This window comes from Triticum aestivum, chromosome 6A (genome assembly GCF_018294505.1).
Source record: "Triticum aestivum cultivar Chinese Spring chromosome 6A, IWGSC CS RefSeq v2.1, whole genome shotgun sequence".
Classification (NCBI taxonomy): Eukaryota; Viridiplantae; Streptophyta; class Magnoliopsida; order Poales; family Poaceae; genus Triticum; species Triticum aestivum.
The window spans coordinates 602,716,496-602,734,794 of NC_057809.1; the positions used below are offsets into that span (position 1 = coordinate 602,716,496).

The 18,299-nt window shown below is 44.5% G+C and overlaps 1 protein-coding gene across 1 annotated transcript; it reads right to left on the reverse strand.

The window, feature by feature from the left end:
• Positions 1-994: 994 nt before the first annotated feature.
• LOC123128909 (kinesin-like protein KIN-10A) lies at positions 995-7,063 on the reverse strand. Its single transcript, XM_044549022.1, has 6 exons — positions 6,221-7,063; positions 4,714-4,869; positions 4,516-4,623; positions 4,018-4,128; positions 2,449-3,918; positions 995-1,481 (listed from the first exon to the last, which is right to left on the reverse strand). Exons 1-6 carry the CDS (start codon positions 6,893-6,895, stop codon positions 1,227-1,229), a joined length of 2,775 nt encoding a protein of 924 aa, XP_044404957.1. The 5' UTR covers positions 6,896-7,063; the 3' UTR covers positions 995-1,226.
• Positions 7,064-18,299: the final 11,236 nt, after the last annotated feature.

An 18,299-nucleotide genomic window follows, 5' to 3' on the forward strand; every position in this document is an offset into this window, starting at 1 on the left:
TGATGCTACTGAAAATTATTATGAGAGGAACGCATGGTTATTTACATTTCAATAATATCAAGTTTCCTTTCTTTTTGTTGACAGTTTTAAAGTTACGCTTCTTTTGCTTTCCTATGCTAGTTAGTTTCTTCTCCAATAAATTGTTTGATTATAAAATTCCTCTACATAGAAAGTGGATCAGACTTAAATGTGTTTACTATATGATTCCAAATGCTCCTTTTTTTGGTTCAATTCCTCCTTTTATGTGAGCATCACTAAAATCATAATGCCTAGCTAAAATGCATTAAAATGGTTGTGGTTTCCTTTTGTTTCAGTACTCCCACATACACGAGTGGAAAGATAGGACCCGCTGACGGCGAAAGATGGAGCTTGGTATGCATCCCTTCCGTAGATTTAGAACAGGTGGTTTGTCAGTTCACTGTACGTATGAACAAGCTACTACAGTTGACAATCAAAAGGGAAAAATCTCAACTCGTCTACATCCGCCATGAATAGTAAAATAAAAATATAAGAAAAAACGAAAAGTTCTGTCTTTCTTTTTTGCATGGAAGATATTTTAGGTTCCTGCCAAATTTCAGCTTGTTTGGACATTTGAGTAGCTCGCAGCAAAAAAGACAAATTTGAGGTATGTGAAACAGTGTACTATTCATGTAATGTTTGGATCAATTTGTATTTTTTTCCGAGAACTACTTGGATGTACAAACGAGCTGAAATTTGGCATGAACCTCACGCACTGAAACATTTTCCATAGAAAAAAAAAGTCAGAATTTCTTAAATTATTTTAGTATTTTTATTTTATTTTACTGTTCGTAGGGTGATGATGAGCTCGGGCTCAGAAATGAATATTCGCAGCAACTCTAACTTCCTTTGAGAATTTTCAGTCATACGACAGGAAGACATTGCTTATTTTTACTTTTTATTTTTGCATGGAGGAAGACATTGCTTAGGCCCTTGTAAAAAAAGCGTTATTTACCAATTCTGTATCCAGACGACAAGAAGCAACGAACCGATCGATCAAGTGCATTCCCCTCCACTAGACGATCTATCATAATCATACTGTTTGGGATGTATGTAACATGGTTACATCACGGGTGGTAAGTATTTTACACAGACCAAAGAATACATTTTAGATACGAGATACATCGTCGTCAGTTGGTCACGACATGTGACCCACGGCAACCAACCAACCGACAGAAAATGAATGCAGCAGTAACAATGAAGCTCGGTCAAGCTCTGAGCTCCCGGATGTAGCTGGGGCTCATCTGCGCGGCGGCATGGTGGTGGTGCAGGGCCAAGGAGTTGAGCTTGCTCTCCAGCGGGCTCAAGGGCGTCTGGTGGAGCTGCTGCTGCTCCATCGTCGCCGGCTTCTTGGCGACGCGCAGGCAGGCCAGGTAGCTGTTGGTCTGGTTGTTCCAGTTGGGCAGCCTGCTGATCTGCACCGTCGCCTCCTTCTCCCTCGACACCGGAGCACCAGAAGGGTCCTGCATACATACACACCAGCAAGAGTTCCCCGTTGTTAGGTCTGTCAATCAAGAGAAAGGTACAGGCTAAACTGAAGATGTTTCTCCCAAAAACAACAGGAAAGAAAGAAAGTACTCTACGGCTGAGATCGCTACCGCCACGGAGAGCACTACTTTTATGCCCAGCGTTTACTCTCTGAGTTACTCCCTCTGTTCCGAATTACTTGTCTTAGATTTGTCTAGATACGGAGGTATCTAGCACTAAAATGAGTCTAGATACATCTGTATGTAGACAAATCCAAGACAAGTAATTCGGAACGGAGGGAGTAATTGTTAATCCTTCAGTTAAGCTGTAAAACTGTCAGTTACCGGCTCCAACAGAAGCCAAGACACAAATAACTGCCTAACTAGTTTCCCCTAGCTTAGCTACGACAGAAATGATCCAAGGCTGTGTGAATGCACGTTTTTTACTGGCATCAACACGCCTCACATTGAGTTTCACATTGTCAGGTCTGCTAAACTGAAGATGTTATTCTGAAAAACAACAGTTACTGAAGTTCAGTTATGTGCAGTGTTTGCTCTCTGAGCTAATTGTTAACCCACCCTTCAGTTAAGCTGTAAAATTGTTTCACCGTTATTTACCGGTTCCAGCTATATATGTGGCATGCCTAAAAAGAGCTACAATATATATAAGCCTGTGTAATCCGAGGAAGAAGCTAAGACAGAAATTGCCAAGATTAGTTTCCCCTAGCTTAATTACTCGTAGAAGGCAACCTGTTCGTCTCTCACCCGCCCGCATTTTTTTACTATCATCAATTATGTCTCCGGATCGATGAATTGACGTTTTTACTGGCATAAACACGCCTCACATCATTAACAGGTTCGAATTACCAAGGTGGTTGACACGCATGAAAATTGCCATGAGCAATAGGAACAAGAGAACAGCAATTGGGTGTAAGTGTGCCATGGACAGAGCTGAGTGACTTACCCCAAGGAGGAGGAATGTGAACTGGTGGTGCTGCTGCTTGCTGCCGGCTTCTTCAAAGTGAGCCTCGATGAGCTTCCTCAGGTCTGAAAGGCAAGCGGTCGGCAGAAGCTTCAGCCCCTTGATCAGACTGCCGGACTCCCATTTGATGTAGACATCCAGCAAGCCCTCTCGCTCCTTGCTCAGCTCATTTGCTTCGCCATCTGTGGTGCATGATTTTAGCTCTTCCGGCATTGTCAGCTCGGCGTCGTCCACGGCTTGGCAAACGATGGGCGAGAGCTGCGACGACACAGGGCTGTCGGCAACCTTGACGTCGCACATGGGGGTTTCCATGGCTGCCCATGCTGCTGATGGGTCCTTGTTCTCATCACCGAACACCTGATTTGCCTGCTGAATGTTCTCATCTCCCGGCAACTGCTGCTCTCCGGGCTGCTTGTTCTCATCTCCAAAAGCTTGCTGCTTCGCCGCCGGTGACTCTTCGGCGTTTTGTTTCTTGACCAGCTCACGGTAGTTGCCACACAGCCTGAAGATGTTCTGGATACGGTTGGTCCGGTCCGGTTCAGCAAGCGGTTGTCCCATTCGGTCCACCTTGTAACTCTCCTCTTCCACCACTTCTTTGCACACCTCCACCTCAGCACCACTGTCCTTCTCTTCGCTTTCTTCATCTCCCTCCTCAAATACAGTGCTCAGGACCGCCTTTTCAGGGAACCCAGAAAGCCTGACCACATCTTCTTGCTCCAGGACAGTGGTGCAAGAGCCTGCTGTCGATGTGTGATTCCACATCTGGCCCTGCTGCTGGCGAGTATCCTCCTTGATGACCTTCACATCCAGCACAGACGGCTGATCTCCAGCATCCAAATCCATGGACATCGACATCGCCATTGACATGCATTGATCTCCTCCTGCAGACATCTCTGATAGTCGTGCCAACAATCTACCACCAATGACATCCTGCTGCGCAGGCTGACGAGCATCTGCCTTTTCAAGCTCCACCTCCTGCAGTCGTCGCTTCAAAGCAAGGAGCTCTTGCTGCTGCCTAAGCATTTTCTCTTCCATCATCTGGAGCTCACTCTTCAGCATCTTGGTCTTCTCAGCGACCTTTGAGTTGATCTCTTCCTCCTTTGCAGCTGCACCCTGCCCTTCTAGCAGCCTAACCTTCGCCCTCACTTGTGCTAGCTCCTCCTCCTTTAGCCGAAGGACATTCTGGGCCTCATTGCGCTCTTTCTCTCTTTGCTTGTTCTCCTTCTGGAGCTTGTATATGAACTGGTTCATTGCAACAATCCTTGAATTGAGCATTGAAGATGACTCCTCAGAGCTAATTTTATCCCTTGGTGTTGATGCATGAGCAGCACGGATAATGCATTTTGCTTTAGCACCGTATTCCAAGGTAGAAACTGTCTTGTGCAATTCCTTTGGGTCAGGACTCGCACACAGAATCATCAGAATCTTTGATTTGTCATCCTCAAATGAGTCCTGAAATTCCATGAAGAATAACAAGTTCTAAATTATCTGGGATAAACAGAGAGTGAAAAGTTGTATCAGGAAAAGTGTGCTTCTTCAAATGTTTTGTACCTGTAACAGCATTGTGAGCTTGCTGTCTCGAAATGGAACATGTGAATCACCATTGGCTATGGACTCAACCACTCGTTTCAAAGCTGTGTTGCCTTGGTTGATCTTCGCCGTCTGTGGAGCAGCAACCAATGTTATATATAGAATAGATGTGCAAAGCAAAGTGACCTAAAGAAACATACTCTGGTTCATTACATTGCAGGAAAAAAAAGTAGTGGTAAAAGTACAAGCTGTGGTTAGGTTATGGGAGTATCATGCTGGAATTCATATGTTGATGTAAGTATGGAAACAGAACTTTATCATTGTTTCAGAAAGAAAACAGAATTGTATCTTGAGAAAACTCTAATATAGTTGCATTGCAAGTTGCACATCACCGGCTGTTAAAAATATGTTATGGTACAATTAAACATGCATTAATTACCGATGGCACATCATTTTTGAAAGGGCAACTGAAATAAATTGGATTCTACTGAAATTATAAGGATTGGTAACATCACACACCTGCATCTTGGCATCAAATCCAGTTTGGCCTGCAGCTTCTATATTTTCAGAACCAGCCATATCCACCAGCATCAGCCTTCCTCCGACCGATGGCACATCCAAGATAATCTGGAGAAGTGACAAAAAAACAAAGTCATAAACAGTTGGATCATTCATGAAAATCAAGGTGAAAAGTGCTAATTGCTCATTGCAGCCTACCATGCAGTGACTTCGCGAACTTCTCTCATTACAGAGTGTGCTCTTGACAGTACGCCGCTTCTCTACTTTTGCAACTTCCCTGGATATCTTTCCAGCTTCATTTCCAGATATATAAGTTGCATTTTTGGCTTTCTTCCCCATTACTTCTAGCCTCACCTGTACATAATGTATTGAGAAACTTAAACAAAATGGACAAATTACATCAAGTCGCAAATTCACATTGGCATTGCCACACGGAAAAGCACTTTCAACATCTTTTGTCAGCCCTGTGAAACTATCCAGCTATCCCTAAATAACATGGCAATGAAAACTTAAGTACTGTATCAGATAACCACTTGTTTTAGGTTGGTCACAGTTAACGTAGTGATTATTTCAAGTAGTACCAGATAACCATTTGTTTTTAGGTAGGTCACAGTTCTAGTAATTATTTCAACCTGCACTGACACACAGAACTGAGGGCCATAACAATGCACAATATCAGTTACAGTTGGATTGCCCTCACGCCTAGAATCACAATTCCTAACTCGGCACTTCAAATTAGTCATCTATAAAGTATTGCAAACAGCAATCACAGGCCATAACCATGAGCAATATTAAATTATAGTGAGGTTTACTTCACACCTAGAATCACAAGTTTTAACCTTGGAATTTGATATTAGGCACCTAATATGCCATCACGCATACACAAATGACAAACAATTTCTAATGCAATTTAAGTACCAGATAACCACTTTTTTGAGGTCGGTCACAGTTCAGATAGTAATTGATTCACCTCTGATGACACATACAACTGAGGGCAACAACAGTGAGCAATATCAGTTACAGTTGGTTTCACTTTGACCTCACACTGAGAATCACAATTTCTAACTTGGCACTTCAGATTAGTCATCTACACTAATACACGCACAACAACAGCAGTCATAGTTCACAGGCTATAACAATGAGCAATATTAGTTACAGTTAAGTTTTACTTCACACTTAGAATCACAAGTTCTGAACTTGGAACTTCAGATTAGCCATCAGTTACAATTGGTTTGACTTTGACCTCACACTTAGAATGCCAATTTATAATTTGGCATTTCAGATTAGTCATCTGAACTAATGCACACAAACAGCGGACAAATTTCACAGGCTATAGCAATGAGCAATATTAGTTACAGTGAAGTTTTACTTTACACTTGGAATCACAAGTTTAAAACATGGAACTTCAGATTAGCCATCAGATATACCAGCACCCATACACAACTGGCTAACAATTTACTACAAAACGGTGACAATTCCTAAGAAAGTACCGACCACAACTGTAATTAACGACCTAGGATAGGCAGAACAGATCTTCTCTGAAGCGACAAATATGTAAAGTTTAAGCCCAAATCATGCTACTGCCACAGTTCCATCCAGCTGACATCCTCACATAACAACAATTAACTTGTGCAACTAAATAATCTATAACGATGAATCAGCAGCAGCATCTGAAAATTAAGCAGCAGGAGCATCGGTGTATCACCTTGGGGGCGTTCCCTTTAGTATTGGCACCGCTGCCGACGAGCAAATCGTAGATCTCCTCATTGTAAATCTCGAGCACGGCGACCTGCACGAACAGCCCGACCCCGAACCCGGCGTCCACCTCCTCGCCGCTTTCACCACCAGTACTACAGCCCCCTCCCCCGTCGAGGATGTCCCGGAGCGCCCGGTACACGATCCCGGGCTGCTTGGCGCAGCCGAACATGGTGTGGCTCTTCCCGGAGCCCGTGGGCCCGTACACCATGACGGTGCACTTGGCCCCGACCCGCACGCCCTGGATCCGGGACCTGACGAAGCGGCGGTAGAACCCCTCGAGGTCCTCCTCCTCGGAGACGGACACGCCGTCGAGGCTGAAGTCGCGGCACGAGATGCCGCCCGCGTCCCCGCGGACCCGGACGGTGGTGCCGCCCCCGCCCGCGCCGCCCGGGACCTCCAGCACCGAGGCGCCCGCGGCGGAGGCGGTGAGGTTGCGCACGCGGCCGATGACCTCGACGGGGTGCTCCGTGGCGGCGCCGGTCGCGCCGTGGCGCGGGGTGCCGGGCGGGAAGTGGAGGCGGTGCTTGGAGGTGGGCGTCCGGAACGGGGTCGCGGCCCCCGCCGACGCCTGCGGCGTCGACGGCGGGCCCGTGCGGGGGGAGGGCGTGGGCAGCGGCGCCATCCCTGGCCGGGGCTCGGTCCGATCTAGGGTTCCGGGGGGCGGGATGGGTCGACGGATCTGGCGTTGGAGGAGACGACGGCGGGAGCAAATCCGCGTGATTGGTGGGCGGATGGATGGCGTGCGCGAGACGGGTTTGAAATGGGGGGAGGTAGCCGTTGGGGGTGGGGATGCAACGGGACTCAGCTTTGTTTTGAAGCTGGTGGGGAGGGGAGCTTGGGGTGGGTGTGGTGGAGGCGCCGGAGGGCACGGGATTTGCGGGGGCCGCGGGAGGACGGGGGTGGCATGGATTTTTTGCTTTTTTGTGATTTGCCCGCATAGTTTTCTTAAATAGAACGAGATTAATAACAACACATACACGAACATTTGCCCGCATGAATATTTTTTGAAATGCGTGAACATTTTTAAAATGCAACTTACTTTTTAAAATTATACAAATATTTTTTACAATGTTTAATTTTTAAAAATATCACATACTTTTCTTTACAACGTATGAACATTTTTGAAGCGTCACAAACAACAAAATATAAGTGGTGTCCTTACATCATTTTATTCCTGCGGAGAATAACACAAACATGCTTTTAGTTTTCGTTTATTCCTTTGTTGGGCTCAACAAACATTGTACTAAAGAATTTTTTTTTTGTGAGTTTGATGTCAATTTAATCTTGGTCGAGTGGCTAGTGCAGTTATCTCTTAGTTTGCAGGACGTCCGTTCTAGTCCCCTGGTGCTATTTTTTATTTGTCTTTCTTGAAAGATACTATGTGCATAAATAAAAAAATAGAGGATGTTTTTTTGCAAAAGAAAGATAATGCATGGTTCACCCAACGCCTCACCACTCACAACCACTGTCATGTGGGTTGTATTCATGCTGACACGACGCATGAGCACAAGATATGGCTGGATACAAAACAAGTGACCGTATCTGCATGCATAGTCAAGTTATGTGACCGCAATGGCGTATTTTATAACTTTTAGCACCAAACTGAACATCATATGCAAGTTAAATGACTTCCATTGATATTACCTCTAATTACAAATTTAAGAGTTAAGAGACACTTTCTATGAGAAAAATTGTAGAGGTTTTGATAAAAAAGAAGCACAAATTCAGGTATAAAAGAACAACACAAATTTAGAGGTGAATTCAACTTCTTGCTTGTCTCAAGTCCTCAGTGACAATATCTAACCCATTTTGTAGAAATTTCTCCGACGTGTGGCCAATTTAGCATGTTTGTTCTTGTTCCTTTTTTACACGTCTTGAAGTTATTCAGGTTCGGTCATGTGGGTCCGATTGCCAACCCGACGTGGCACCCCGAGCCAACCTATAGACCATAAGCATAGTTCGGATGGGCACATCCGACATACAATCAAAGTGAGACCCAAGCCAGAGGAGCTGGTTTGGCTAATACATCTTGTTTGTGTGGTTTGCTTCGTAGGCGACACCTTAGAACGAATGAACCTCTGATATGGCATATGACTCAACGCAGGATGCCAAATTAACAGCTGGAAGCACCTGAATTTCTCGCAATTGAGGTAAATGGAGTATTTTGAAATATTTTATGGTAATTGAGATAGAGGGCTCGTTAAGGTCTCTTGCGGCTCCATGCTCCCCAAACTTCGCATGCGGAGCAAGTTCTGCGAAACGGATGCCTTCCCTAGAACAAAATGGTGAAGCGGCAGAAGCCCAGCCTCCCGGAGGGGTAAGGCACATGGTTGCTAGAATTACAAGGGGAAAGCATCCACCTACTCATTTTGATACCACATTGCTTTCTCTTCCCCGACGCAAGGCCCAAGCTCTCTCTCTCTCTCTCTCTCTCTCTCTCTCTCTCTCTCTCTCTCTCTCTCTCTCTCTCTCTCTCTCCCTTCAACCAGTATAGGAGGCCTTAGTCAAACATGTCGTCAGCACTCCTTGACATACCCATAGGTCTCCCATCACAAATTGCCCCTTCCCTACTACAATCACATCGACGCCTCACACAGCAGGACGCCCGACCCCAGAAAGCCTTAGCTTTTGCTCATTATGTTCGCAATCACCACCCGGACGCCCGACCCCTATGAGCCTCAACTCTTCCTTCTTATGCTCGTCGTCGGGGCCCGGACGACCTACAACGACAAGCCTCCCTGTTGCATCATACTAAAAAATATATGATATAGAGAAGCCATTTCAAATTGAGGCCCGAATATATGAAAAGGCTTCTCTATATCATACGCCATCATACTAAAACAAGATACGCTGCAACTTAGGTGGTAAATTGTGGAATTCACTTCAAACTAGGAGATTAACGAACAAATATAAAAAAAGATATGATATAGAGAAGCCATTTCATAGTTGCTTAAAATAGTAAAGTTTTTTATATTTTTTCTATTGCCCTATCAAATGAATTGCTATGTAATGTTGGGGGTCGATCTCTAGATTTTAACTAGCGTCCCCCTAAGGCTCAGTTGATTGAGACATGGTTGACGAACGTCATCCGTTATAGCCCAACCGACTATATTCCCCTGTCCAGTCTGATTGTTCTTTCTGGAATTTCCTATTAGACGCACTTTGCGTCAAGGTGTCAAGGTTTCGCACAGGGAGATCGCTCGATCGTTCTACCGGGCCAGCCCGTTTGAGCGATTCAACATCCCCGGTTTTGGGAACCTTCTAGAGGTTCCCAGCCGGTTTTTTATGGTTTTGGGAAACTTCTAGAAGGTTCCTGAACCACTTTTTTCCTTATTCTGGTTTTTTTACGTTTTCCTTTTTCTTTTTTTCTGTTTATTTTTCTTTTGTTCCTATTTCCTTTTTCTTTTCTTTCCTTTCATTTTATTTCTTTTATTTTTTTAAAAAAATATTTGTGTTTTAATGTTTTGTTCATAAATCTGAAAAATTCCCAGGATTTTCATAAAATAATTGCACTTTTCAAAAAATGCTCAGAATTTTAGAAAATGTTCCTATTATAAAGAATTGTTCACAAATTTTAAAAAATGTTCATGTTTCAAAAATTGTTCACAAAATATCCATTTTTCAGGAGTTGAAAAAAATTAATGTTTCAAAAATTGCTCGCAATTTTCAAAAAAATGTTCATTTTCCAAATTTTGTTGGTATGTTTTTGTTTGGAATTTCGAAAAATGTTCCTATATTCAAAAATAGTTCACAAATTTTAAAAAAGTTCATGTTTCCACTTCTGTAGGATTTTCAAAAATTGTTCGCGACTCATAGAAAATGTTCGTCTTTTCAATTTTTTGTTTGTGCTTCAAAAAAAATTTGGAAGGTTGTTTTAAAAAAATGGAATTTAACAACATGCTCCATTTTTCGAAAATTGTTACAATTTTTTAAAAATATTGACATTTCCATTTTTTAGGAGTTTCAGAAAATGTTCACTTTTTCCAAATTTTGTTTTGGAATTACAAAATATGTTCCTGTTTCTGAAAAGTGTTCACGATTATCAGAAAATGTTTTTCAGCATTTTAATTATTTACGCTGCCTTAGAAAAAAATTGCATTCGTAAATCAAAAAAATTACGAATCGGCGTTGGGGTTCTGTTTTTAATTGTTTGTGTTGTCTTATAATCGCTCAAGCTCGGTGGCTTAGCTGGTTGTATCGTCTTATCTACCAGAGGAGATCCTGGGTTCAATAGTCCTCGACAGCACCTTTTTTTGCAGCCAGAACTCGACCGAATCCCGTCGGTATAGTCGAAACAGAAAACGACCCATCAAGCCCGCCCAGTCGTACGCTCTGTGCAAAGCCCCAGCAACTTGACCTCAATTACGCAATTTTGGTGGGGGAGTAAACAGGGAAGAAGGAAACCAAGCTGGGTGGCGTGGGATATTATGACTAGGCCAAAACACCTGGGAGGCATGGGTTTTCGTGACCTGGAGGTCTTCAACTTGGCATTACTCGCACGTCAAGCATGTCGGACTATGAATGACGAGTCGTCTCTCAGTACACGAATGCTTAAAGCAATATACTTCCCTGACAACTCGCTACTGGAAGCTGAACTAGGTCCTCATACGTCTCAGATTTGGAGGGCGATTCTTGATGGCCGAGACATCCTAGCACAGGGGATAGTAGGGAGGATTGGAGACGGGAAGACCACAGATATATGGTTGCATAACTGGATTCCTAGGGACAGCTACAAGAGGCCCATCACGTCACTCATAGCTAATCCTCCCACCAAGGTGGGGCAGTTGATCAGTGCAGCTACGGCCTCATGGAATGAGGAGTACATATGTACTATATTCACACTCTTTGATGCTGCAGAGATCTTGAAGATACATTTGTGTACATGTAGGGTCCCAGATTTTTGGGCCTGGCACGAGGAGAGTCGAGGTACTTTCAGTGTGCGTTCAGCCTACCGAATGATAATGCGGATGAAGCTGGGCCGAGAAGCGTGGATACACGAAGAGGAGGGCACCTCGTTTGGACAGAACGAGAGCAATATGTGGAGTATGATATGGCACATTCAGGTTCCATCCAAATTAAGAATGTTTGTATGGCGCCTTGCTAGGCATTCCATGCCTTGTGGGGAGGTTCTAAAGCATCGTAATATGGCAACGACCGACACTTGTTTGCTGTGTGGGGCGACGGATACTTGGAAACATGCTTTATTGAAGTGCCCAATGGCGGGCGGTGTGTGGGCACTGGCCCCTGATGATCTCATGCAGGCCATGAGTGAGCGGCAAGAGGACAGGGCCAAGGACTGGCTCTTTGCCATACATAAAATGTTGCCTACAGATTTATTCGAAAGGCTCATAGTGACACTTTGGGCAATCTGGGGAGTGCGGAGAAAGGCTATCCATGAGGATATTTTTCAGTCTCCGATTTCCACTAATGGCTTCATCAACAACTATTTGGGGGATCTCCATGTTTTGAAACCCATGCATCCGATACCAAGTGCTGCTGCAGCTACTAGGTCTACTCGATGGATCAGGCCAGGCGAGGGTGCGGCAAAGGTGAACGTGGATGCCGCTGTCTCTCGACGCGGCTACGGCGCGGTTGGCGCCATATGCATGGATCAAAATGGGGTTTTCTTGGGAGCGTCCTCCCTTTTTTTCAGACGTATAGCTGATCCACAAACCCCCGAGGCGCTTGCATTAAGGGAGGCTTTAGCTCTCTCAGACGGCCTTTATCTTTGGAGGATCCATGTCGCATTGGACTGCAAGGGGGTGGTCGACGAAGTACGGAAGGAAAATGCAGCAAGTTATGGAGCAATTATTCATGAAATAGTAGACCACTCTTTGTCTTTTAATTTTTGTAAATTTAGTCATGAGTTTAGAGGCTCGAATTATGAAGCTCACAACTTAGCGAAACATGCTCTTACTCTCGGTGGTGGCCGCCATGTTTGGTTAGGGCATCCCGGGAATCTCTCTTTCGTCCCTGTAATCGTGGTGACAGGTTAATAAAGAGTTTCGCGAGGTTGTCTAAAAAAAAGCAACTTGACGCGAAGAGCGTCCTATAGAACCTCCCTTCTTTCTTGTTGCTTTCGGGTTGGCTCTGTGTTTTTGGGCCAGTGGTTTTGTCTTTAGTTATATGTGCGTATTATTTGGGTTGCGCTTTTGGGCCGGTGGTTTTGGGCCACATTTTATATATGGTGAGCAATCTTTGGGTATCCTTGCTATTTCAAAAAAAAAGGTGTTGTTTCTACGATTTTTTTGGTTGTTTTGTTTCATGCTTTTCTTTTTGCTTTTTTCTATTTTTTCCTTTTCTATTTTATGTTCCTTAAAAAATGTAAGCATATGTGATGTTATTTTTGAATATGTTTTGGTCATACAAAATATTAATCATGCATTTAAAAAATACTCATCATGCAATTAGAAAATGTTTAACGATATTTAAAAATATTCACCATGCAGTTATGAAATATTTTATTCAACGCTTGTTTTTTGCTTGTATTTTATTTATTGGATTGGACCGGGCCTTGTCTTACTCATATGTTTGTAATTTTGCTACCATCCACAAATTGATAATGGTACAACTAACAAAATAAGAGAGACGATGTTGGAGAGCCATGTGCAATTGTGCTATATTTTCTTGTGCATGCACACTCCCCCGAAACACCCCTATTTGGCAAATGAAAAATGAGCCAACAAAAACAGAAAAAAGAAATAAATGGAAAATAGAAAAGAAAAATTACAAAAATATGATATTTTTAATAATAAACCACCTACCGGTCCGTCCACGCACAACATAGTTGTGTGCGCATGATGCCGCTACAGTTGCATGCGGGAGAGGGCGTGCAACTGTCTATGAAATATGATTATAGAACATTTGAAAGATAAAAGCAAACCTAATAAAATAAAAAATAATGGAAGAGAAATTGGAATAGAAAAATAAAAATGGTTAATACTAAACCCACATGCTGGGCAGCCCATGCAGTGAGCCCCCCACATCCTCTAATTGCGCGCGTTTTCAAAGGAGCAGCAGTTTTTTTTTTTTTTGAACCGGAACAAAACATTCCATTACTAAACCCGCGCAGCGGAGTCGCTGGCGACCAGCACCGAAACAAAGTCTAGGGCCTGCTCGATCCAGGAAAGGTCAGCAGCTCCCGCCCTGAAGCCAAAAGCGGCTAGTTCACAATTCAAAAAAAAAAGCGGCTAGTTCGTGGGCCACCTTATTACAATCCCTTTTACAGAAACTGAAGCTAAAAGACTCGAAATTTGCATGGTATACACTACGCGTGTCACGCAGAAGAACACCGACCGTGGCTCGATCATAAACATCAGAGTTCAGGGCTTGAACGAGGACCTTGGAGTCAGACTCGAGAACTACTCTGTGTAAGCCAAATTCAGCACTCGCCTCTGTTGCCCTCAAACAGGCCATCAGGGGCGGATCCAGACTTAAAATTACCCGGTGTCCATATAGAAGAACACATGCCTACATATCAAACAATTGAATGGCATACACACTAAGCTAATAAGTGCGTGCAAATTGCATCCGGTGCCAATGACACCGGGTAGCTATACGTAGCTTCGCCCCTGCAGGCCATCGCCTCAGCATGCAGAGGTCCAGAGATGTGCTGCATAAAACCAGCTTTAGCCGCCAAGAACTGACCCTGATCTGTACGGAAGACACATCCCCTGTCCAGTATCCGCATAAATGGCAGCATCAAAGTTAATTTTGACAGAATCAGCAGGCGGCCACTGCCACGTTTCCATCACTGGATTAGTGCCTTGCTTGGCTTGAACAAGTGCCTGACTGAAATCCTGAATATGCTGACGGATGGCATAGCAAATGTTATCAGTGCTTCTCACTTGTTCCCCTGCATTAGCTTTATTTCTCGCGGTCCACCATTCCCATAGCAGAACTAGTGCCATGTCGCGCTGCTGGCGTTCTAGACTCCAGATATGATCAAGGACCTCCATAGGCGATGTAAATTGCAGCAACCCAAGTCTCACTTCTTCTAAATTCAGAGATCTCCACGGCTGCTTCACCATTTTGCATTTGATAAATAGATGACCGCCATCTTCATCCAAACGACCACAGACCGGACATCTAGTGTCCAGTTCCACCCTCTTACGCTTTGTGTTCATACAAAGGAGCAGCAGCTAAACATGGGTGATCGACGCGCAACTGGATTCTGCATTTGACAATTTAACCCTGAACACGCATATTTATAAAAAGAAAATAAAAGCAAACCCAAAACACATAAACAAAGTAAGCAGAAATAGAAGAAACAATGCAGAAAAAGAAGAAAAACAATGAACCATCTACTAGACCGCCCACACGGTTGTACGCGCATGATGCCCTTGTCGCTTGCAGTTGCATGCAAGATACATCACATGCAGTTACACATGGGGTACAAATGTGCAACCAGGGGCACATCTTTAAAATAGCCAAAACAACTCTAATCTAGAAAAGAAAAATGGAAAATCCAAAAGGCAAAAATAAAATAAAAGGAAAATAGAAATGGAAAATGAAAAATGAAAAGAAATTACTAGTAAACCCGCACACTTAGCCACCATGAACCCAGCCCCCATACTTCTAGTTGTGCGCGTCATGCTGCTTGCAGTTGTGAGTGTAGAACATACAGTTGCACATCTAGGGTGGATGTGCAACTGAATGGCGTGTTTGAAAAAAAATATCTAATCATCGCTATTTAGAAGAAGAAAAAAAGCAAACCGGAAACATAGATGTACGTAGAATAAGTAGAGAATAGTATAGAAAAAATATAGAAAAGGGAAAAAATATAGGTGGGTTTCTACGTGCAGTGTCCCTTGCAGTAGTGAATGGGGTTTGTCTCAAAAAAAAGTTGCGTACGCGGTACGACACATGCACTTACACATGAAGCAAAAGTGTAACAAGGTCGCATGTTTGAAAAGTATATTTGAAAACACCAATTTTTAGAAAACCAAACCAAACCAAACCAAAACACAAAAAAAGAGCTTAAGGTAGAATACTAAAAAAACGAAACTAGTTAATAATTCTTGCAGTTACACACATGTCAGAACACATGCAGTTGCACCTTGGGGACAGACGAGCAACTAGATGCACGGTTAAAAAATATTTTGAAAAGAAAACTAAAGCACAAAAAAAGTGAAGAAAAATAAATAGAAATAAAAAGTAAAAAAATGTAATTCTAAAACCACCTACAAGGATCAAAACAACTTATTTTCTTGTACATTACCAAAATTAATAATCTCAAAAATGCTTACATGTTCTCTCCACCAAAAAAAGTGATAAAAAATAAAATAAAAGGTAAAAAGAATAATTGAGAAAACTAGTAAAAGTAAAAAGTAAAAAACCAAAAGAAAGCAGCAAATAAAACCAAAATGCAGAATCTAAATATTGTTAACCTCCTTCTAGCTTCGCTCTCCCACGCACCCCATACATACACAATTCCTATTTGGTGCCTTAAGCGTCATTATAGGCCATTTGGCAAACTGGCGCACATCTCTGCTGGAACTAACAGGCCAGCTGATATAACTGCACAGTAGCATGTTTTTTTTTCCTGTTTTGGGAAGCTTCTAGTAGCGTCCCATTTTTTGCAGGCGTTTTATGTTTTTTGTTTGGCCTTTTTTCCTTTGTCTTTTTATTTTTAGTTTTGGTTTTTATATTTTTAGTTATGTTTTTTTCTTATTTTGTGAACTTATTTGTCTTTTTTTCACATCAATGAACTATATTAAACTTTGTGAACTTTTTCGTTAACATCTTGTATTTTTTTTTGTCAAATTTCTGAGCTTTTTTAAAATTGGTGAACGTTTTCAAATTCACAAACATTTGTCAAATTCGTAAACTTTTTCAAATTTGTGAAACAAATGGTCAAGTTTCAGGTCTTGGTCAACATGCATTAGTTAAGGTTAAGGGTCGTCGGTCGACTGCAAGTGGTCAGTGGTCATATGTTTTTTTTTTTTTGAGAGGCGACAGGCGAGCGACGAGAGTGAAGTCGAGTGCTATGGGCCGTAGGCCTGCTTAGGTGGTGCGCGAGCGCTGATCAAGGAAACTGGCGCTAAAGGCGCCAATTAGGACCTCTCCACCAAAAAAAACGGAACAGACCAGCATCCCAAAAAAACGAGACAACCGATCGCAAAAGAACCCACCACAGAGAGCTCATTTTCAGCGTGAGAAAATAAAACTCACTCCAGCACGAGACTCAACACATTGTCCAACAACAAGACATAGTTAAATCCATTTTAACTAACCTCACAGATTGCCCCCATGTCGATATCTCACCTGATGCATATACGGTATAACGTGTTTAGGTAATGAATCTAATTTATTGTCTTTTAAGCTAATAATATCTCACCATCGATTCGATAACCAGTTGACCGCGTTCACCGAAACGCTCTGGCGATGAGAGGGGCGATCTGAGAGTGAGCGGGCATGGTGGCGGCGCTGCCGCCGGCCGAGGGCCGGGGGCTGGAGGGGAGCGTTCGCGCATGGGAGTTGGGTGGCCTCTCCTCCATGGAGTGGAGCACCTTCAGGCGGAGGGGGAGGGAGATTCTCCTTCGCTCCTCAGACCGCCAACGGTGTTCGCGGCTGATGCAAGAAAGGGCAGAGAAAATTTTCAAGGCCCGTCCAATTCAAGTGGAGATCAAGAAAGTATTGGAGGGGATTCATCCCGCGGAATCAGTGGATGGGAGTATTGGCCTTCAATCCTCCAGTACAGCTGCTAATCCGGGGAACCAATTTGTGAATCGGCCGGCAGTTTCTAAGGAATTTAAGGCAGATTTGAAGAACAAAGGTAATGGGCTTCAGGTATGCAGTAATTTGGCTGTTAATTTTGAAGATTCAGAGGCGGAGTTAGAGGAGAAGCCTGTGTATTTCAAGGAAGGGGGCGGTGGGTTTCAGTTCGCACTTGCTCCTCGTGTCTGCTCGCCTCTGTCTGTTCTTTCTGTCTTAGTTGTTCAGGTGGCCATGGGAGACCAGGACATGGCAAAGGCGCTGGTGGATGCTGATGGGGCGGGGGTGGACACCCTCCCAGGCGCCGCGGTCAGGGATGCTGGCAGCGCTGCTGAGGTGGGCGCGGGCCTTGACAGGCCTGCAGGTCAGGGCGTTCAGCTCGCTGCCCTGGTTCAGGCTGGTGGGGTGGCCGTCTCGCCGCTGTCTCAGACGGCTTCTGAGCCTTCTGGGAGCCTGCCGGGGGCTGCAGCGGGAGGGCCGTCAGGCATGGCCCTCTCTGTTACGCCGTCGGCCTCCTTTGGCTTTGCGGCGGCGGCGGTGGTTCCGCCTCCTCTCCGAAGGGCGGGCAAGAGCAAGGTGTTCGCCGGTTCTAGAGCCGGCATGAAACCCCTCGTCATCGACTTGGAAGCCGCCTTGCGTGCGGTCGCCGGGAAACTTGGGGTGGCTAGACTACTCTCACCGTACTCGATCGACCCAAGGGCGGTTGTCGGCGATCTTCGCGGCCCTTGAAGCTGCAAGGCAATGCGGTGGCTCAGCGGGAGGAGAGCAAGGACGGACGCTGTTGGGTAACGTAGCATAAATTCAAAAAATTTCCTACATGTCACCAAGATATATCTATGGAGTCATCTAGCAACGAGGGAGGAGTGGATCTACATACCCTTGTAGATCGCGCGCGGAAGCGTTCAAGAGAACGGGGTTGATGGAGTCGTACTCGTCGTGATCCAAATCACCGATGATCCTAGCGCCGAACGGACGGCACCTCCGCGTTCAACACACGTACGGAGCAGCGACGTCTCCTCCTTCTTGATCCAGCAAGGGGGAAGGAGAGGTTGATGGAGATCCAGCAGCACGACGGCGTGGTGGTGGAAATAGCGGGATTCCAACAGGGCTTCGCCAAGCGCTGCGGGAGGAGGGAGATGTGTCATGGGAGGGAGAGGGAGGCGCCAGGGCTTAGGTTTTGTTGCCCTCCCTTCCCCCCACTATATACAGGGCCAAGGGAGAGGGGGGATACGCATCCTTGGCCCTTCCTCCAAGGAAGGGTGCGGCCAGGGGAGGAGTCCTTCCTCCCCAAGGCACCTCAGAGGTGCCTT